Raw genomic sequence first — 23709 nt, 5'->3', positions numbered from 1 at the left:
CAACATCATACAAACTCGCTCGAGCAATCGAAACACTGAAATAACATCAAAATCCACGAATCGGACGCCAAAACGCATAGATTAACTCATGAACTCAAAAACTTCTAAAAATACTCCCGCACGTCCGATTCCTATCAAATCAACTCGGAATGACGCCAAATTATGCGTGCAAATATTAAATGACATTACGAACCTACTCCAACTTCCAGAGTCGGAATCCGAATCCAATATCAAAAAGTCCAGCTTCGGTCAAACTTTCCAAAAAAACTTCAAATTTTCAACTTTTGCCAAATGACCCTAAAATGAACTACGGGCCTCCAAATCCACTTCCGGACGCGCCCCTAAGTCCAGAATCACCATATGGAGCTATTCCCAGGCTCAGAATCCCAAACGTACATCGATAACATTGAAATACACTTCAACCCAAATTTATTAAATCCTTCCAAAATGCCAACTTTCCACAATAGGCGCCAAAACGCTCCCGGGTCATCCAAAACCCGATCCGGACATACGCCCAAGTCCAAAATCATCACACGAACTTGTTGGAACTTTAAAATCTGATTTCGAGGTTGTTTACTCAAAAATCACACCTTAGTAAATTTCTCCAACTTAGCTTCCGAAATGAGAACTTTCTTTCCAAATCAACTCCGAACTTTCCGAAATTCAATTTCGACCACGCGTACAAATCGTAATACCTGAAGTGAAGCTGCTCAAGGTCTCAAACAGCCGAACGACGCGCTAGAGCTCAAAATGACCGGTCGGGTCGTTACACCATATATACCTAGAAATTCAATCTTGAAGAGACTTCAACAAAAATCAAGAACTAAGTTCATCTTCTCTCAATTTTACGTCACCAAATTCGTTCTGAAATAGTTGCAAGCTAGTCCCAATTGAACCAAATCTCTAGAATTAAGCTTCCTAATTTTAACATCATCTTTTCAAATTTGAGCACAATTTTTCATAAAATTTCAGATATGAAAAGCTTCCAATTCCCCAACCTATGTTTTATTTGGCTATCAAAATCTTGACTTCGTGACAAACCTAGAAGATGTGGCCAGTGGAGTGGAGAGAATAAGAAGAAGAGAAGAGTAAAGATGTGTAAGCTTAGGATTTGGACAATATGATTTTTTTGTAAAAATTGTATGGGGCGTCCTATTTGGTCGCTCCCTTTTAACTTATACCCGTTTTGTTTTTCCGTTTGCATTCGTACCCATTTTTTTGTTAAAAGCGTTTTAAAAAGATGATTTTGCCCTTCAGGACTATTGACAAAATTGTATATTGCAGGACAACACTTCAGTATGTTTTGGCATGAAGTTTTAGCAAATGAACTAAATAACTTAAGCATGTTTAGTCTGAAATTTTAGCAAATGAACTAAATAACTTAAGCATGATAAGTCTAAAGTTTTAGAAAATGGACTAAATAACTTAAGTATGTTTAGTCTGAAATTTTAGCAAATGAACTAAATAATTTCAGCATGCATTAGCAAAAACTCATTAGAAAATTACATATTGCAAGACAAAGACTTAAGCATGTTTAGTCTAAAGTTTTTGCAAATGAACTAAATAACTTCAGCATGTTTAGTCTGAAATTTTAGCAAATGAACTAAATAACTTAAGTATATTTAGTCTGTATTGCAAGACAAAAACTTAGGCATGTTTAGTCTGAAATTTTCGCAAATGAACTAAATAACTTAAGCATGTTTAGTCTGAAATTTTAGCAAATGAACTAAATAATTTCAGCATGCATTAGCAAAAACTCATTAGAAAATTACATATTGCAAGACAAAAACTTAAGCATGTTTAGTCTGAAGTTTTCGCAAATGAACTAAATAACTTCAGCATGTTTAAACTGAAGTTTTAGCAAATGAACTAAATAACTTCAGCATGTTTAGTCTGAAATTTTAGCAAATGAACTAAATAACTTCAGCATGTTTAGACTGAAGTTTTGGATAAAACTCATGACAAAACTGTTGTCTGCAGGATAAATAACCTCAGCATGCATTAATATAAAATTTTAGCTTCAATGGAAAATAACTTCAACTGTTACTGTAATTGGTTGAAGTTTTACACCATCTCACATGCTAATGAATAACCCCTGGTAATGTAAAACAACGTCATCTCCAAAGTCCAAATGTTAGCATGCTGCTACGTTTATCAGGGCTTGTTTTATAGTATGCTAATGCGAATAAGGTCATCTCCAAAGTAGCATGCTAGTGCTAATACTATCAGGGGGTGTAATTGTCATATTATTACGGATTTTTTTATCAACTGACTACCAAATCAATAATTATCAAAAATAGGGTACAGGTTAAAAGGTGGCACAAATATAGGGTACGGGTGCAAATCCCCCGAATTCTTTGTAGTAAAATATATACAATATGGGCCCAATCGGGTAAGATCCAAAATATGAGACCTTTTTAGTTGTAGTTCTTGGTCGGCTGATATACTATGTAATTATGAGGTGATTGACAGGAATGACCCTACAAGGGGCTGGTCTTTAAATATTATCTCCATCTTTTTAATGTATTTAAAAAATGACCATTTATTGCTTGTCAGGAATTTCTCTATCGGATTGGTAGAGTTTATGCTATATTTACTTTATCTATATTGCTAATTTTTCAGAAACTCTACCCTCTTGACATGACTTTGTGATTGTTCAATTGTTCACCAAACCCTACCATATTGGCATGACTTTGAATTATGTGCATTCTATACATTTGGTAAATTATTCATAAACTCTACCCGATTGACATAATGTTTTGCTTGTTTCACCAAATTATATCATATTGGCTTGACTTTATGTTATTTGCAATTGACCTATCTATTCAATTATTCATCAAAATCTACCCGATTGGCACAATTTATTTGTGTTGCTCAACAAAGTGTTGTTCGAATTGCAGTTTCAATTCCAGTCAAACTACCCCATATCTGCTCTAAATAATCTCAAAGTTGAAACAAAATCTCCAAATACCAACACAGACGATCCCCAATCAGCAATTGTCTTCTTCAACACTTACCGAAGGCCAACAATAAAGTTTTGAGATTTTTAAAGTAAATCACTAAATTAGTGTTTGAACTAAAAATTTAAGCACAAATTATCAATACTCAATGATTTTAACAATAATCAATCATTAACTTCTAGTTTTTACCTCCACACAAGAATTTTAAGTTTTCAATATTGAAGAATTATGATGTTCTTGGTGAAGAAGCCTATCCTCACACTCAAGTAAAAGACAAGGACAATATTTAAAGATTGGTCTCTTAGGGGACAACTGGTGCAATTTTGCGGAAATTGTGTCTTCTTAAAAGGGAGGATTAGACTAATAGCATGTTTGGCCAAACTGGAGAAATCGGCTTATTTTGAAAAGTATTTTTTTCAAAAGTGCTTTTGAAAAAAAGTACTTTTGGAGAGAAACAGTTTGTGTTGGCTAATCACTCTGAAAAGTACTTTTGAACAATAGTTTGTGTTTGGCCAAGCTTTTTAGAAAGTGCTTTTAATTATCAAATTACGAATAAGGATATAAATAGATTTACTTAATAGTAAATATTATAAGTAAATAAATAATCTTAAAAATTTGTTATTACATGCAATAATTAAAGTTTTTTATTTTATTTAAGTAAAATATGAAAATAAAATTTAAAAGTACTTAATTCTTTTAATATAAGTTAAATATATTAAAAATCATTCAACAAATATAAAAGCATTCACCCCTAAAGTTACTATATATTAGAAAGTTATCCTAAAAATAATAAGAAATATTTATACATTAATATCCTAAGTATTATGTTTAATGGTTATTTTGGTATATACTATATTTTGTTAAGGGTATTTTTGGTAAGAAGAAAAGTCAAAAATGCTTCTGCTTCTGTTCTTGGGAAGAAGCTACTTTTTTCTGCTTCTTCCCAAAAGCACGTTTTTCCCCAAAAAAAAGCTTGGCCAAACACCTCAAGTTAGGAAAAAAAAAGCGCTTTTGAAAAAAAACACTTTTGGCCTCTTGAGAAGCTTGACCAAACCGGCTATAAGAAAACCATATGTGGGTATCCCTGTGAGGTCGGTGTACTTGACACACAAAGGGTGTTTGGCTAAGAGACCAGCTTATTAGTACTTTTTGGCTTAATTATACGTTTGATAAAATTAAAAGTGCTTACGAGCTAAAATAAGTCATAAATCATAAGTTTAGTTATCCTCAATTTATAATTTTTCAGCTTATACTCTTTAGGTTTGACCCTCACTTCTTTTACGACTTCTCTTAAAATCCAGCAACTCACCGAGATTTTGAAACTCTTCCAGGTAAAAAGTGAGAAAGCTTTCTCTTTTATAAAACACTCTTCTTTTATCTTCTTGACTTTATAAAATTCGTTTGCAAGTGTTAAGTAAGAAAGAACCGTGATTTACATACTGAAGTTTGATGTTTGTTTTCCTCAATTTTTAGTTTTCTCTATATTATGAGAGACTTAGATTTAACTATTTCAACTGGTAACTCATAATTATATTTCAGTTTATTATAAAATAATTTATTTTTATAAAAAAAATAATCATATTTAATAAATTTTGTATTAGAAATAAATTGAGACATAAATTATTTCGTATCTGAATCAATTTGCAATTTAAAATCTTGTAAAAAATCACGTCCTTATTAGTGTAGACATCATTAAGGACATTTAAGTTAATTTAACATTAAAACGTGCTTTTCAACACCTTTTTACCGAACACTTAGTTGTTTATTATCAGCTTTAACACTATTAACTAAACACGTAATTACTTCTTTATTAGGGGCAGACCCACATTAGAGCAAGCGGGTTCAACTGAATCCGATTCGTCGAAAAATTATATTGCTTGCATATGTAAATTAGACTTGCAAAACGTATATTTAAGACAAATGAACACGTGATGCAACGATGAAGGTCAGCTCAGTGGTCAAGCGGGATCATTTTGGAAACAATTCCTGTTTAAGAGAGAACCACACCAGTAACGGTTCAAAACTTACATTATTTGTGTCATATGGAGTATTTTAAGTTTTATTACTACAATTTATGTTATATTATTTGTTATTTGTAAATAATAACATTTAAAAGTTACTTGTATGTGCAAACTGGTGTATTTATTGTTGTTTTATGTCTTTTAATTGTTTTATATGTCATAAAGTCGAGTTTAGTGTTTATTTTATGTATTTAAGATCGTCTCAAAATGAAAAAAATTCATGGGGATTATTGGAAAAAGAAAAAAATCAACATAAAAATTCTCTTTATTGATTCTGCGTGAATAAAATTTTACGTCCGCCACTATTCTTTATTAAATCAATTTCAGTGCTTAAAAGTTAATCGGAACAAAAAGGGATATTGTTTAGCTCGCGTCACGGTTACTGAGAGGATGACCATGCACATCAAGACCACATGAGACATTATGCGAAAACAGGGTAATGCAAATATAGTTTTGGTTGACTCAATAGTTGTATTCCAGCGCGATTGTTTTACCCCTTTTGAGCTCATTTCGAAACTAGTGAAAGATGTTAATCATTGGAAACGAGGGGTTAGAGTAAGCTCTCCCTTCTCTCTAAAAAAAATTATTTTTCCTTTTCTAAAACACTAACCAAACTCCACCGTGAAAATAACCATCACCATCTCTCCGCCTGAACCACCTGATTTGAGTACCATGCACATTGATCCACCCACGATACACAACAATGCCTCCACAAACACGAAACAATCCTTCAAGCACACACTGCTTTCACACAACCAATTCCACCATTTACAGAGCACTTGTCACATAACTCACTCACACATTGATTTCTCTGATGAAACCACAAACGACTACCAACACGACACATTTATCCCTTTAATGTCCTCTGATAAAACTAGACTATATTCTGCTTGGAAATTTTCAGTGATAGTTAAAGTGTTTGGTAGAAAAGTGGGACATCAAACACTACATACCAAATTACCTACACTATGGCAACCTACAGAAGAATTACCACTAATCGATTTGGGATCAGACTTCTTCCTCATAAAATTCCAAAAGGAAGACAATATGAATAAAGCAATCCGTGAAAAACCTTGGTTTATATTTAATCATTTCCTTTCAGTACGCAAATGGGAACCTAAATTCATCGCCTTCAATACACAACTCACTTATTTAGCAATTTGGATACGATTACCTGAGTTACCCACCGAGTTTTATGATTTTGACATCCTACAAAGAGTTGGATCCAAAATTGGTACCCATCTAAAGATTGATACTTGTACGTCGGCTACCACTAGGGGAAGATATGCAAGAATATGTATTGAAGTACCGTTGGAACAACCATTGAAAATACATGTTTTCATTGGTATGCACCGACAACAAATTCTATACAAAGGTCTCAACATGCTATGCACCATATGTGGAAGGCTTGGTCACAACAAAACACTATGCACGTTTAAAATAATACTGGAGAACAAAAAACATTCCACGCTCACCCATCTCCACCCACAGATTCCAACACTCTTACTTAGTTACTTCAAGCAAAGGAACACCCTCATAAGCAATCACCAACCACCAGCGAATGGAAAATAGTAAGTTTTCCATCAAAAAATAAATACAAAAATCCGCCTGGTGGGAAAGGCCCCACGCCTCCATGTAACATAGAACCACCAATCACGGACTACTCAACACACATCAATGCTATGAAGGCTACTACACTGGACCCCATAGGTATGTCCTCAAACGAGCAACTCCCAAACCCTACTACCTCAACCAAAGGATAAGACATTGCTACTCCCCTCCCCCCCCCCCCCCCCCAATTGTTTTTACTAATTCAACATTAGAGTTAATAGAGCAAGTTGAGGATACCACCATGCTGGACTCAAACTCAACGCTACTCAGCCCAAGGACACAATAAACCAGCCCAATACATATATCACACAAAAAGCCCACATAAATATTGGTCTAACCAAAGTAGGCATAGACTCACCTCATCATCCAATTGTACACCAGGAAACAAATCCCTCCTCCACGTCGAATCATTCAACCACAACTACAAGCCATGTGACACAGTAACCTGACGTTGCATAACTCGATGATGTAAGCACGTAATTTTTGACCCGCGCAACTTTTAAAAGAAGTATTTCAAAAAATATTTGTTTATTTTTTATTTTTTTATAGGATTTTAGTCAACTTTTAATTTTAATTTTAAAACATAAATTTAAAAATACAAAAATAATTTTATAATATTTCTTTTCTTATTATATATTTTTGTTAGCTTATTAGTATTTTATGATATTTATAATATTTAAAAAATACCAAAAATATTTTTATTTTTAATCTATAGTTCACTTTAATAGTTTATTCTTATTAACTAAGATTAATTAGTATATTTTGGTAGTATTAGTATTTTTATTTTTATTTTTGTTCAATGTGTGAGAATTGAATTTGGGCCAATTGGGAGTTCATTTTCGAATTTTGGTTGCCCAGCAAGACACAGGCCCATTATTCCCAAATTCTTTTCTCACACTTTAAAACCCCCTTAATCATAGCCATTGATCTACTTTCATCCAAGGGTTAGGATTAATTTTCCTACACCATATAAAATTCTAATAGAACCCTAATCTAAAAGAACCTAATTCCTACCCCTACCAAAAAAGGAACGTCGCTGCTTCCTTCAAAAGAAAAATGACCCCATTTCCTTATCATCAGCTCTCACGCACACATTCGAGAGAATCAGCGGCAGACTGAATCTCCTAAGCTAAAGGAAAAAGACACACACACTCAAAATAAAGAAAGAACAAGAACGATACAGTGAGAAAACGGACGGAATTGGACAGAATCTTTGAATAAGAACTAAGGTTTTGGTTCTGGGATTTCATTGTTCCTTCTCCTAAATTTCTGTTCTGGTTTACTGCACCAAACAAGTTCCGGTTCGAGTTCGAGGTTCCGGTCTAAAGTCAATTTTGGGTCTAGGATCTGTCATGGTCGTTGTATGAATTTTGTTGGAAGCTTTGTTCAATAGAAAACCGTTGCTTCAGTTAAGGTCCATTCTCAATTTGTCTTTACTATGGATTAGTTGAGTATTATGTTTGTTTGCTTTTGCTAAATTATTTAATTGCTTTATTTTAGTTAAAAATCTTGATTGCTTGTTTGAATTGTTGATCTGTACTTTATGAGATATTTTTTTTTGTGGTTTCAAATAATTCCATGTATATATATTTTTAGTAAACTCAATCCTCATTGTTTTTGACTTTCTATGCTTGTGTCGGTCATGAGCCTTTAAAATTCACTACATAGTTCCTGGATGATTATCGCACTATGAATGTTACATTGTGGTTCTGATTGTGAAACTAAAGTATGTTGTTATTGATGGGAATCCACAGCTTAGATTAAATAGAGATAATCCTGAGGGCATCCATCTATTGGGAAATTTGAATTGTCTCTTTGGTCGAAAATTGAGCAAGAAAGTGTTCTGTTCGCGTGTGTATTATTTTCTTAGATATATCAGTGATCGTGTTAACTCTCTTTTTAATTAAATTTTATACTTCATCCACAATTGACTTCCATAACTCATGGCCTCATAATAATCTCAAGGTTTTGGAAGAATTATGAATACCATAGTTTGCTTTAGGCGCATTAATAATAATCATCGTGACTATGGGTACGGTTCCCGTGGCATGATCACGATACATAAATTCCATTCGGGTGTACATTTCATGTGACCCAACCATAACTTCAAATAGCAATAAAAATAAACATGTTGTAAATCGCGGGTGCATTTCATGTGGCGCGGTTTACAATGTGTCAAAACGACAAGTGTACGACATCGTGACTTGTTCCAGAAATAAATTCCATAAATATTAAAAGCGATATAAAAGCGGTAATGCACAAAAGGTTTCAAATATGTATAAATCAGATAATTAGGCCAATTATTACTAGTTAAGCGACCGTGCTAAAACCACGAAACTTGGGAGTACCTCACACCTTCTCCCGAGTTAACAGAATATTTTACCCGGTCTTCTGTGTTCGCGGACCATAAATAGAGTTAAATTTTCTCGATTTGGGATTTAAAATAAACCGGTGACTTGGGACACCATAAATTATTCCAAGTGGCGACTCTGATAAATAAATAATCCCATTTCGATTAATGTCACTTAAATTGGAAAAACCCCTTATCTCCGCTCCCTCGAAAAAAAGGAGGTGTGACAGATGACACCTCAACCAAATTGCCATGAAAAACTATACTACACAACCCAATATCCCTCATGATATAAGGCCTATAAACTCTACTATCTTAGGCCCAATACACACACATAACTCCTCCACTCCAAACACTTTACCTCTAGTAGCCCATGTAGAGAGGACGCGTGATCTACCTACACAAATAGCTACATCATCGCCACTCCCATCTAATCAACCGCACCAATTACCCACTCAAATAAACCCTCATTCTGTCGTTTCATCATTAATACCCATTTCCAACACTAACATCTCTACTACAAGTAAAGACACTACTACACTTCCATTCCACACCAATGAATCGATTACTCTTAAATCTCTAACACATAAGGACACTCTCCTTCACGAACACTCACCTGCTCCAACACCCCATCATCTTGAACACATTCACCATGCAATCATCGAACCAACCTCCACAACACCCGCACCAATATACATCTCTCAGTACCCCCAGTACATACTTACCCTCAATCATGGCTGGAAATGAGCCTTCAGGAGCACGCACTGACCTTCACAATGGAGATAGAAGGCCATGACGTGATAATCATGATCCAAATCCTAGTAGACATCATGCAAATAGTGACGGAGGGACTGAGGATGGGGTAGACCTTTACAATTAGTATTTATGGGCCATGTACCCACCTTCGACATTACACAACTACCCTTACCACACACCACTACCACCATTGTATCATTAACAGGAGACCAGTCACCAACACAACACCTTCCACTCACTACCACAACCCACATAACTACCCTTTTACCCACCCCAACTGCCACATTACTCCATAGTTCTATGAATACAACCCATGTTGATACTCACTATTCCAACACCACTACAGGCACAAACATCACCGTACCAACCAGTAACTCCACCAATGAGTCCAATACCCCAACCTCAGGGCAATCCCAACGAACTCGACGAAATAGAACAACTCGAAGTTGCAGCAACAATGGCGGACATAAGGGAAACAAGGCCAATACTATGCCTACTTAACGACAAAAAATCCTACATCCTCAAAGAGCAGTATACGAGAAAAATAGTAATAATTTACCCCAAGGAACTAAGAAGTTGTTCCCTAAATATTCGACCAACCAACAACCAAGAGACGTGAAAATATAGGATAGTGATGATTCCATCAATGACATAAATGACGGCAACACAAGTGGAGGGGGCTTAGAACCTGACACCACCACACTCCAACAGTAAACAAATACAGTTCATCATGTGGAATTGCAAAGCAGCACAATCACTAGCTTTCAGGAGAAATATTTGCTCTCTACTCAATTACCATCAGCCTGCACTCGTGGCACTATTGGAAACTCATCTACAAAGCCATAATCACTTGAAAGAAGAATTTGGTTTTACTAACATGGTACATGTACCGGCAGAAGGACAGTCCGGAGGTATTGCATTACCATGGCATGAGGATCTCTTACAACTAGATCAAATTGCGTTCATATCTCAAGCAATTTCATTCCATAGTCCAGGTACCACCAAACCCTACTACTTGGTTATTTTCAATAGTATATGCAAAAAATGATTTACATGCACGTTCAAATTTGTGGTCTAACCTAATGACCTTGCATGACACTATTAACATGCCTTAGTTAATTGGAGGGGATTTAAATGAAGTAGTACGAGGAACGGAAAAATTTGGAGGCAACCCTATTAGCAATAATAGATGCGATATATTCCTTCAATGCTTTAATTATTGTTAGTTATTGGACTTAGGTTACAAATAAAGTCGCTATACCTGGACCAACAAACGTTATCTAGCAAGTAGGATATTAGAACGATTGGATAGGTTTGTTTGAAATTATAACTGGATCAACTTATTTCCAGAAGAAAATGTACAACATCTACCTAGAACACACTCCGATTATTGTCCATTATTAATTAAATTAAAACACACATTCCACCGAAATATTTTCTTAGATTCGATATAATATGGATCTCACATCCAAAATTTTCTTCCATAATTACTCATAACTGGTCTCCTAATAAGGGTTTACTACAAACAATAAAAGATTTCACAGAAGACGTTCAGGAATGGAATCAATCTACTTTTGGTAATACTTTTGAAAAAAAAAAAAAACTTATTAGTCAGAATTTCTGGTATTCAATCCTCCCCTAGTTACCCGACAAGCACCTTTCTTTAATACCTGGTAGTCGATCTTATTAATAATTATAATGAACTGCTACGACTTGAAGAAGACTTTTGGCGATTAAAATCGCGGATAAATTGGCTTGAACAAGGAGATGCGAACACCCGATTTTAACATCTCACTACTCTTCAAAGAAGGATAAGAAATGACATAACATCTCTCAAGGATACATGTGGTAATTGGATTCTTGAACAATCACAAGTCAATGAAATGATCCACCATTATTATCAAAACTAGTGAATTGACCGTGCTTCGCGCAGTTGTAAAGATATTAATTTAAAAATAACTTTTTATAAATAAATTACCATATAAAAACTTTAGCTGTATTTTAAAAAATAAAACTTTTTACACATTTATTATATCAAAAGTGAATTTGGTTAAGTAAATTGTACAAAAAGTTTTATTATCATAGAGTGGTGTATGAGTCACTTTATTAATTATGGAAGGATCATCTTTTTCTATCATCTGAATATAAGAAAAAAAAATATTAGCAATTTTTTTGAGACCTTTAGTTATCGATAATTTATTTTGTTTCGAGAAAAATTACTAAAATATTGTTTCCATTGATTTCAATATTTTTAATTATTTTTTAGAATCTATCTTTATTTTATTAAAATATTATATTTATTTCTCATATAACTAATTCTTTGGATTATTTCTTTGTATAGTATAAGTGTCTACACTTATTTACGTACATATCATTCTTTAATTTAAGTAGGTACATATTTTTAAAAGAATTCCTTAAAAAAATGGAACTTTCTACTTTTATCGCTTTTCCCTATTCTAAGACACGAGAAAAGAAAGCAAGAGAGAAATGAGAAAGCTTAAAAAGAGAAAACAAAGGTTACTAGTTGCTAGTCTACAACCTCACCCAACCTAACCCCTTTTTCTGTTAATAGATTTTTTATTACCAAGTAGATTTATATAAATCTGAAAAACAAAGTCTCCTACAATAAAACCTGAATTTTTCTAACTAATGATTTTCCTACAATATGAAAGTTAATGGTTTTCCTATTATGTTCAATTGTTTGAATTATCAAGATATAAAGAAGACAATTGTTATCCATATACTCCTGAAACACTACTAAATGAGACATTTAGGGACAATGAGAGGATTCACTTACAAAGTCGACCCCAATGGTGCTAATGGAACTCTCAAGATTTGAATCATTCCTAAAACCAGAGAAATACAAATAACAAAAATACAACCTTTTTTCTTCTATAAAGATTGTTAAACTTTACAATGTAACTACATGCCAATCTAAAAAGCAAATGAACTATGTAAATGAAAAGAAAAAGAAATTACGTTGATGACAAATTCAATCAGCAAATCAAAGCTTAATGAACTAGAAGAAATTACTGTATCCTACATAGTTGAACATCGGCCATCCGCAAAAATAGTCACCAACAAAGGTGAATTTATAGGATCGGAAGAGGAGCAGTTAGAGGAGATAAAAAGTTTGTAACTGAAATGTAATTTATAATGTTTAATCAAGAGATATGTCTTTTCCGTTTTTTAATATAGCACATAAAGTTTTGCAACTGATATAAAATGATAAGGTTTGTAACCCATACGAAAGGATAATGTTTAATGAAGAGTCATGCCTTCATGGTATTTTGATATATAATATATAAATGGAACAAAAACTCAAAAAATTGAGAAATTAGATAAATACATTTCCTAGTCTGTAAGAGGTGCCACATCAGCATTTTTTTGCTCTCTTATATATATATATATATATATATATATATATATATATATATATAGATTTATTTATAACAACTCACAACCTTTCCACAAAATCCTGCACCACATCTCCCTATAATACACTCCACTACTACGGATCAATCCAATCTGACTCGTGCCATTACCACAACGGAAATATTTCAGGCAGTAACCTCATTTCAACCATTCAAAGCTCCGGGGGGCCAGACGGCTTACACCTTTACTTCTATCAAACCTACTGGCCCCAAATTGCCCATTCCGTCGTCTCCTTTTGTAATCAAGTATTCACTAATCAACATATACCATCACAAATAAATAAGACCTATCTGTGTCTCATCCCCAAGGTCAAACATCCATCCTACATTACTCAATAACGGCCAAATTGGCCTTTGCAATACTATCTATAAAATAATTACTAAAATAATAGTTAATAGATTCAAACCTATTATAATAAAAATAATAAGGCCTGAACAATCGGCTTTCTTAAAACGGCGACGCACGTCGGACAATACTATCATAGTCCAAGAAATTCTACACCCCTTTCGTAAAAAGGTAAACAAGCTAATTTCTTACTGAAACTAGATCTGGAAAAAGTTTTTAATAAAATGAAATGGAGTTTCATTAAAGAAACTTTGCATTTCTTTAACTTCCCAATTCAATTAATAAACATGATTATGTCTTGCATCCAGTGGCGGAGCTAGGATTTTCATTAAGGAGAGTCAAAACATAAAGAAATAAACTAATCAAGAAGTCAAGGGGTATCATTATATAGTATAGTATATATACATTTTTTTTAAATTACCTAGCTATACAGTATAATTTTTCGGTGAAGGGGTGTCAATTGACACCCCTTTGGTGTATGTGGCTCTGCCACTGCTTGCATCAGTAACACTACCATATCTATCCTACTAAATGGCCACCCAACACCGTATTTCACACCAACAAGGGGAATACGCCAAAGTGACCCCTTATCTCCCTACATTTTCATATTATGCATGGATCGTTTATCACCCGTTTTTTCTTCCAAAAGTTTCGCCAAACACTTCAACTTTAAAAAAAAAACACTTTTTTTGAAGGAAAAAAAAATGCTTCTAGGATTGGAAAAATTTGGCCAAACAGGCTAATACAGTTGGCCTACGAGATTATCTTACACTAAAGTAGACATATAGTTGATCGTATATTGCATAACTAGTGCCGTATAATCTGGATTCGTTATGACACTACAGAAACAGATATTGGGATGGTTTGAACTTCTACATCGAAAGTTGGTCTAGAGTTTTGCTTAGATGGCACAATCTTGCAATGAGGGAAGGAGGGCACAAGGCTAGCCGCCATGGTCCAATGAAGGTAAGGAGAATTGCCCAAGTCCACACTGTTGTGCAATAAATGACCAGCCAGCCAACTGCACGCACTTCAATATATTCTGGGAGGGATCAGACTTTAACAGCGAAATCTTGTTTGTTTGAGATTAATATGTTAGAGGGATATGTAAGGAACTACTAATGTTAGACAAGCTAAATCATCGAGTACTGCGATGATCCAGATCCAAATGGGATGAAATGGATATGAAGATTCATATAACCGACTCGAACAAGCTTATTGAGATATGGGGAAAATAAAAAGAAGCATGGTGGATTTTTAATATTCTTCCGGGCACAAATCAACTGATTAAAAAAGAAAGAAATACGATAGAATTGAAGCATCTCCCCCCGTTGCACAAGAATGGAACTATAATGAGAAAGCACTATCTGTTAGCAAAACTATGGCCACAAAATTTCCCAACTGCCTGAGGCCAAGCAGCAGCTGAATCTAAAATCATTTTGATCAACCAAAAGAGTAGACATTTCCTTCGCATCTTAAACATCAACGTAATAGACCTAATATGTGTGTCAGCACCTTAATACGCGATCTCTCAGTTGTCCCTAGGTCCCCATCTTACTGGAGTTTGGCAAAAGAGATGTTGGTTTCCGTACACAAATGTCTAGTCTTCTATCCATCCAAGTGCAAATAAAATTTCTCAATAATATATTTAGTACATGTTAGACTGTTTTGTGCCAGAACAAATATAGAGGTTCTACAATGCCTTCCTGCCGGTGCTCATACCCAGTTCACAGTAACAAACTAACTGGAATAAGCACCAAGCACGGCAGTCTTTGCTTCTTCAACAACCTTTGAAGGCAGACGATATCATGACCTCTGCTTCACAGCAGATTACTCTGCAAGAATTAAAAGGACATGTTGGCGCTAGAGGAAAGGGTCGACCTGAGGCAAAACAAACTGGGCCAGGAAAGGAAAAACAAGAGGAGCAGATAAGCGAATACAAGGAATGAATGAACAACATAATGGAAACAGAACAAAATGAGCAAAGGAGAAAGAACATTGTGCCAGCCCAATTAATTTGTCTAATCAACTGATCCACATTATAGAACTTTAAATTCTTAAAACTTCCATTAATTTTTTACCATAAGCGTGAAGGAAATACTCATTTCTGGCTAGTGCTGAATACCAAACAAATGTTTGGTTAATTGGATGCTTACTAGATATCAAGCATGTTTTCAAATAAAGGCTATTCTTTTGATATTTATAATCCAACTAGATCCTTTCAAGTTTGAAAAAGATCTCCTCCCCCAGAAAAATCACTGAAAAACTCCAAGTATTGTTAAAGGCTTAGAATTGTGGCAACTCTTGAAATACAGATGTCGCAGAGATGGATTTTAACAAGCATTTTAACTGGTACCTCCTCTCCCCACCACTAGAACGTGTAGACATCATTGAGTAAATACTAAACAAGAGAACATTTATATTCAAGTCAGCAGCCATTATGGCAAGGACAGGGAAGAGAGTTACCTCTGTAAAAGTAGGAAGCATCTTTGATCACATCATAAACTTATTTTTCTTCTCAGCTGGCTTAAGAATTTGGAAAGAGCACAACAAGTTTTCATCAACACTCATCATAGCACCGGCATTGTCAAACTCTCCACAGTAGTTGGGCGCTGAAAAAATGGTGACAAGCTGCCTCTCAGCAAAGAATTCATAACCATCTTCCACGACCTGCAAAAAAAAAAAAGGATGCAAATCAATAACCTCAGAGGAGAAGCACAGCAGGACAAAGAAAACAGGGTTCCTTTACCTGATGGGCACGACAGACAAGGTCCAAGTCATGCTTTGACAAAAACTCAGAAACTTTATCAGGGCCAAAGGTGTATGAAACTCCTCTATCGTTCATCCCCCACCCCTTCACATCTTTACCAGGATCTGACCAAAGTAAATCACAAAGCAAACCGGTATCGGGGATGGCAGTTGGACGTGGTAAGTTTCTTATCTGATCCAAGCTAGAAAGATCAGGCGAGAGACCCCCATGCATGCATAGTATCTTCTCATCAATAAGTGCTGCCACAGGAAGACAATTGAAACAGTCCGTAAAGGATTTCCACAGTTTCACGTTGAACCGGCGCTTACATTCGTCATAGAACCCATATATCCTATTTATTGAAGCACATTCATGGTTTCCTCTAAGCAGAAAAAAGTTCTCAGGATACTTAATCTTGTAGGCAAGCAAGAGGCATATTGTTTCCAAGCTCTGCCTGCCACGATCTACATAATCACCTAAAAATAAGTAGTTAGCCTTCGGAGGAAAACCACCATATTCGAAAAGCCTCAACAGGTCACTGTACTGCCCATGAATGTCACCTGAAACAAGAAAAAGAAAAAAACATGTATATGAGCAAGGAGGAAATAACACAGAAGGAAACTGAAGTGAGAAAAAGGCAAAAGTTAGCTTACCCTTGACTGTATTAAATAACTAAATCTGGTTCATTATAAATTAAAAGGGCACAACTTTTTCGTTCTTTTACTTCATTACATTGGAGTATATCTGATTTACCTTGCTCAAGTAGTTCAGTCAATTTAACAATCAAGAATTTGCATATCTCCACATCAGACACTTTCACATACTTACGCACTGGCTTCTTATGTAGTTGAATCATAACTCGTCTCCAAACGCTGTATTAAAACCGTTGTTCCGACACGGCAATTTAGGTGCCGCACCCGCGTCGACACGACACTAGTATGGGATCGTACCAGATCTGGTCAAACAATTTTTGGTACTTTGACCACGACGGACGGAAAAATTCGAGACGAGATACAATTTGATTCCCGAAATCAAAACCAAAACTAGGGAAGAAAATAGGCATACCTTATCTAGGAAATCAATCCTTTACTTATCTACAACTTGAGAATAAAAAAGACATCCACATTTTACAAGCTATACATAAGTATTCCAAAATTTTTCTCATAATTTAGAGATATTTTTATATTTTATTTGTAGCCGGATCCCTGCACCCATATCCCCGAATCTTAGAATTTACATGTCGAATGATCCGCCTCTAGATCCGCACCCGTGTCCGAGCAACTTAGATTAAAACACATCTCCTCTAGCATGCCGATTCCCATGGCATCCCTCCCGCCAAAACAAAAAAATAAAAATAAAAAACCCCTCTTCCTTTGGGACAAGTTCACCATTGTCAGACCAAGTAAGTTATTGCGCAAGTGTTGTGTCACTCATTCTCTACTTTATTATAGCAGCTACCATCGATGGGTCCTTCCAACAAACTGCTGCAGGCTCCACGTATACTATATGTAGCACCAAGCTGATCAATCCTGATTAAAGAGTAGACCCAATTTTATTTGTTGGGTAACAACAATATCAGAAACTGCACTACCATATTGCATACGGTAGGTTATTTTCGTAGCAATTGACTGTGATGGTCTTCTCCATGCAAATTGTGGACCAAAATTGTCATTTGGTCCGTTGATTCAATCACACACACATATATATATATATATATCCATTAGATTGCTGGGAATTAGGTCTGCTCAAGTAAAGGAGTAGCAGAGAAAATGTAAGGGAGAAAAGCCTATGGTCCATAGGATATCATAGAGATTTGGATGTGTCTTACCTTAGTTAGAGTAACATCACTAACCAAACTATTCAAAGTTTATCAAGGAGAGGAAAGAGGCCCAAAGGTTGGAGGAAGAGTACCTACTTTTTGATTAATAAGAACAAAAATGATATTCAAAGTCGCACAAACTACTATGGTATTAAAATTATGAGTTATATGACAGACTTGGATGATGAGGATGGGATTAACATTTAGTGATGTAGAGAAAGCATAAGACGGCGTGTCAAGAAAAATTCCTTGGTGGATATCTGAGAAGAAATGAATTCCTTTCAGAATATAAAGGATATGTACAAATGAGCACTCATAAGAAAAGTGGGAGGAGATGCAGGACATGCCCCATAACATGAGTTCACACCCAAATCTGCCGTCAACTCATACTTGTTTTACCCTAATTAGATATGAGCTAACCAATAAAATAGAGGACGAGGTTCTACGGCGCATGCTATTTGCAGATAATATTATTGTGTTAATTTGCAACTAGCAAGGGAGTCAACCAAAAATTTGGAGTTATGGAAAAGCAATAGACAAGACATAATAAATGCACTGCATGTGGTACCCATAAGAAAATGAAGTTAATTCGTTTTAGTTCCTTTTTATTAACCCACCTAATTTTAGTTTTCCTTTGTCTTGATATATCATATTTTATGTAACAATCTAGTAAATTGTTGTCAATATATGAGCCTGTAAAGGCTGAGTCGAATCATCTTGAAGCTTTAAAGAAGAGCAGGTCATCCATTGAACATTGGTAAAAGAAATTACCTATGAAAAAAATTTGGTAAAAGTCAAGGCACAACAATGAACATCTTCCTCAACTTCCTGGGTTGAGAATAGGAGAGCTCGAGCATTACATAAAGATTCAACACTGTCAGTTTACCTGCGTTAATTCCACTTGGCAATCAAGGCAGATTCCCGTCCCTATGCCAATCTTAGCCTCATGTCAATTGACAACTGTCACAATAAAAGGAATGGGTGCTTGACTAGCCATTTCTTTTGGAGAAATGTTAACTACAAATGGCGCAATACAGAGAACCACCCTAAGTAACCAATCCAGATGAACCACCCTAAGATTTCAAATGGATATAAAAGGCAGATTCCTTCGGTAGACAACACGAGACGATTAAAAACAACTCAAAGCACCCTCAATACAATTGAGCCATGCACTCAAGATGCATAAGCTCGCTCAGACACAGAACTTGGGAGGAAATCCCATCCTCGTCCTACAGGAGACATCTAGGCAACCACTGGTGCGAGCATTTTCTCCACCTTCTTTCTCCGTATTACAGGTAAATCTGGTAAATTACCACATCTACATTCTATTATTTTTCTTATTAATTTTGTCAAATGTATCATCTTTTGTTCTTTTTATTACTTTGGCTATTTTCATGAAAATTACTAACTTGAGGTGTCATATTAGGTTCCAGTTCACCAGAATCTGGTGCAACAATTGATATCTTTAGTGATTTTTGACAAGGTATCAATTGAACTTTACTCCTCAAGGGTTGGAGAGCACAAGAATCAATCAACATCCCCATTCGGTTTTGCAAGAAACTATGGTCACTGTTCACTCTTGTCTCCATGCTGAGGATGATATCAAGTGAAAACTGCTGCAAAAGCCAGTTAAATGGCTTAACCTGCAGCAGAACAAAAGGATCGCAACTTGGTCCCAAGTTAGCATCTACCTCTATTGGTGATCCAGTATCATCCCTGGCTTCAACAACTAACAGACGCCAAAGTTTAATGCCAACTAACAGAAGTCAAAGCTTTCAAATGACATTTCTGATGACGGCAGAGAAAAGTTATTGTTGTTCATCTGGTCTTCTACTTTTAATATAAATATCACTTACCCATTTTTTTTTTTTGGGATAAGGAATCACTTTCTAGTTTTCTTGTTTTAATAGTGAAGACTTTTTTTTATCGGTAATGCAAAATGTAGTGAGAGTTTTATAATTTTTCGTGTTAAGTTAAATTTTCTTATTTTACATGACAAATGAGGCATCCTAGTAAATATTCTTATGCGTCTTTTTTAAAACTTAAGCACTGCAAATTAACTGAACCTAACAGATAACGCCGTAAAACTGAGAAAATTGGGATGGTTCGGGAAAAATCTAATATTAGTTATATGCAATATATTAACCAAAATATCAGCATCTTTTTCAAAACAACAATGACACCCCTTGTTTTTCGATAAAGCAGTGACGCCCCTAGTTAAATGCAACTTTAACCAATGACTTCATATTTGACGAATGGAGTTTAGGCAACATCTCTAATCTAACTGAAGGAGTAATCCCTGCACATACAAAAGCTGCTTCAACATGTCTCTTAAAAACATTGAATAGAAAGAGGTCTATGAAGTCAAAACTGAAACCCGTACAAGTTAAGACTAGTATACTGCTTCCAACCCAAAAAACAAATGTGTAGCAACAGAGAAGAACAAAAAAGGCATGATACCATGATGACTGCCATAGTTTTGTTCCCCTAAAGCGTCTAAATAGAGAATAGGACACAGAATGGCGACTGATAAAGAGATGATGAGCTGTTGATTAGAAAATGGTAGCCTACTTTTGATGAAAAAAGGGAAGTAGCCAAACAAGGTAATCTCCTGATCAAAACGAGTAGAAGTAAACAGTGAGGACTTATGACAGTGGCAATGGATCGCCCTCCAGTGGAAGGGATACTTAACGTAGATAGTGGATCTTTTCATCGTATTATAACATCATTCTTTACTTGGATTGCCAGAGGCCCCAAATCCCTAGAGGAAGTCAGCTTCAGAGGTGGTGGTTTTTCTTCAAAGTAAACCATTATAGTTTTATTCGAACTCGTACAACATCACTTTGAAACCTCAATATTCTAGAAACGACGTCCTAAACCTTAGGCCAGAGCAAACCCATTGTGCAATCTGTATAATATTTTCTTAATACGTCGTTTTGCATTAGTACGATATAAACATGCAACATTTCAAACACAGCAGAGCTGCAGAGTTGACCAGAACTTTCTCTGATGAATCTCCTTTTACTCAAAATATTTAGGGTAAATCAGACTCTGCGGGATTCAAGTGAAGACTGTTGTCTTCACGTTTCACCAGACTAAGCATGTAGCATATTTCAAGAAGTCACGGATATACAGACAGACAAACATCAAACATTAGAAAATACAAAATAAAAGAAAAAAATACTAGGGCAGCCACTATGACACAAAAGGACTTCATAATTTCATTAATTCACAACAGAAATTCCTCCAAACAATATATGGATTGCCGATTGCCTAGACTGACAACCTTTCAGTTTCATTGTTCCCTCTAAAGTTAACGGGATCAAAGGGATTATAGAACAAGGTTCTCAGTTCTAAACCTACCAAGCACTTAGCGAGAAACTTCGAGCAACCATATAGCAAAAACTCAATAGAGACAAACAAAAACAAACAAAAAGGTGTATCCAGCTAGTCAGTTGATACAAAAGTAAAACGGGGCAATTTTGTTTTTCTTTACAAGGTAACAAAAAGTTAAACAGAGCAAGGGTTAAACGATATCTCCAGAAATGCATAGAGTTCCAATATATAGTGGTTAAAGGGAATAGTTAGTACCGCAAATTTTGATGGGTGCTTCAAGTTCAAGGAGATTGGGCTGTTTGAGGAAGATATCACGAGAGGCAACACACAGTTGCTTGATTTCAGACTCGGACAGCTGCACCAACTTTCCAGGCTTCGATGATCGGACTTCTATTAGCTTTTCAATGATCCTATCAGCTGCTGCAGTGTCCATTGAGAAAGTGGGTATCCCCCTTTTTTCTGGGTCTCTCTCTCTGTAATATGTATGTATGAATTGGTTGATTTTTCTACTGTGAAAGGGAAAGCGAATGCTGGGAAAGGAGGACGCCAAAAATTACTACCACGACTTTTTGATTTTTCTTTTTGTTTGCTCAATCCAAATTTGACTTGACGGCTGTCACTCCAATGTGGCGAAGTTCAGTCCATTTTTTTCCCTTTTATTCATTCCTCCGTATTTTCAAAAAAGTTCACGTGATTGCCCCGTTTAGAATGTACCTATTTTTTTTAAAAAAAAAATTAACTAATACTCAATATTTAGGTAGCTTCACATTTCTTCCCTGCTGCTGCTTTCTATGCCGTTTGCTTCTTTGGTGCTGCTTCTATTCTTCTTTTTCCTTGTCTTAAAACAAAGATTCAAACTTTGAATTGGTACTTCTACACTATATTAGAGAAATCAATAGCTACCGTTGTTGAACCTAGAGAAAGCTTGTTCGATGGTGACATTGCTGAAACTGATAAAATGGATCTCTTGAGAGATAGAAGAACTTCAGATTCGACTGTGAAATTGCATTGAAGGGATAGAAGAACTTCAAATCCTAATTCTAAAGTTGCATTATAGAGATAGAAAAACTTCAAATTCGATTTCGAAATTGCATTGAGTAGATATAGAAGAGCTTCATATCAGATTCTGAACCCATAAATTTATAACTTTAGATGCGAATTCTGAAGCAATCAGATACAAATTCTGAAGTGCGTTTTGAAGTGGATAAATTTTATAATTTTTTATGCAATACGGGTGTGACTTTAATGGTGGTCCCAAAATCGAGTATATATATACTTATATCGCCTATTTACTCCTGTGTTTGAAGTTTGACCACTAATAATTGTCTACGGGCTGACCCATGCGCGGGCCCATATTTCCATTATTCATTTAGCCTAAAGGTAGCACTTTATATCCAAAAAGTTTTAAAAAATTAGTTGGGTGAGCCACTTTTTAGATCAGCTATTAGAGTTTAGCCAGATTTTAAATTGTATTGACAAATTAGTCACTCTTTAATGCAAAAATATAAGTATGGACAAAGTACCCATACATAAAACATGAAAGATCCAGGACGATTACTGGAGTTTAAAAATTTATAGCTCAAACTCTAGGAATTGTTCCTGGATTTTGAAATGTACAATGAAACTCTAGGAAAAATTCATGAATTTTAAGCTATTATACTTTGAGCTCTAGGAACTTTCCTAAAGTTTGAATATATTGTCTTTGACTATTTCAAGTGCGATGAGGTCATATTGATCATGGGAATACAGCAAATAGCATATTGCAGTGAAGCAAACTCTAAGCATCATCAAACATTAGTAAAGTTGACAGATGTTGAACAATTTTTTATTTTTTTGCAGCTTTATTCTCACCCCAAATATTGATTCGATGGTCGTGTTCCTTAGTGAGAAATCTGGCAAGTTTATTGTTCTTTTGGGGAAGGACAATTTTCTTTTGTTTCTTTATTTTCTACATAGGCGTTGGTGCCTTTCTAAAGCAAAATTGTTGCAGCATTTGCCGAGTTGCCGTCAGTATATGCATGAAAATAGAGTCACTATTGGGAAGCACAAAACCAACAGTGTGAACTCAAACTCCAGGAATTATTCTTGAAGTTTGAACAGAAAAAGGTTTAAACTCCAATAATTATTGGTGAAGTTCTAATTGCACATGTCAAACTCTAGGAACTAAGTTCAAACTCCAACAGTTGTTCCTAGAGTTTTCCGAGTTTGAGGTTGTATGTTCTTATGAGGCTCCCATGAAGAGTCTTTCTTTTATCTAGTGGAATGTATGTACTACATTATGAGTTCGGTCGCTTGCGAAAGTTGGCAGGACTGTCACAAGGATGAGT

General features: G+C 35.3%; 1 protein-coding gene across 2 annotated transcripts; it reads right to left on the bottom strand.

Annotated features, from left to right (window-relative positions):
• Nucleotides 1–15061: 15061 nt before the first annotated feature.
• On the bottom strand, nt 15062–22036 carry LOC104112565 (serine/threonine-protein phosphatase PP1 isozyme 3). 2 transcript variants are annotated; one of them, XM_009622524.4, is made up of 4 exons: nt 21638–22036; nt 16228–16787; nt 15945–16148; nt 15062–15313 (listed from the first exon to the last, which is right to left on the bottom strand). In XM_009622524.4, the coding sequence occupies exons 1-3, from the start codon at nt 21813–21815 to the stop codon at nt 15972–15974; spliced, it is 915 nt and encodes a 304-aa protein (XP_009620819.1). In that variant the 5' UTR covers nt 21816–22036; the 3' UTR covers nt 15062–15313; nt 15945–15971. The 2 variants fall into 2 exon arrangements, with proteins under 2 accessions (XP_009620819.1, XP_009620821.1); XM_009622526.4 differs by having other exon boundaries at nt 15062–15374; nt 21638–22010.
• Nucleotides 22037–23709: the final 1673 nt, after the last annotated feature.

This window comes from Nicotiana tomentosiformis, chromosome 3 (assembly GCF_000390325.3).
Source record: "Nicotiana tomentosiformis chromosome 3, ASM39032v3, whole genome shotgun sequence".
Lineage (NCBI taxonomy): Eukaryota > Viridiplantae > Streptophyta > Magnoliopsida > Solanales > Solanaceae > Nicotiana > Nicotiana tomentosiformis.
The sequence above is the reverse complement of the archived record's forward strand: the minus strand, read 5'-3'. Positions and strand labels throughout refer to the sequence as shown.

Coding starts and splice junctions, on each gene's coding strand:
- LOC104112565 (XM_009622524.4), bottom strand. CDS start 21,815: ATGGACACTGCAGCAGCTGATAGGATCATTGAAAAGCTAATAGAAGTC. Junction 16,788..21,637: donor AGCACCCATCAAAATTTGCG/GTACTAACTATT, acceptor TTCTTGTTTCAG/GTGACATTCATGGGCAGTAC. Junction 16,149..16,227: donor TTGTCTGTCGTGCCCATCAG/GTAAAGGAACCC, acceptor TTTTTTTTGCAG/GTCGTGGAAGATGGTTATGA.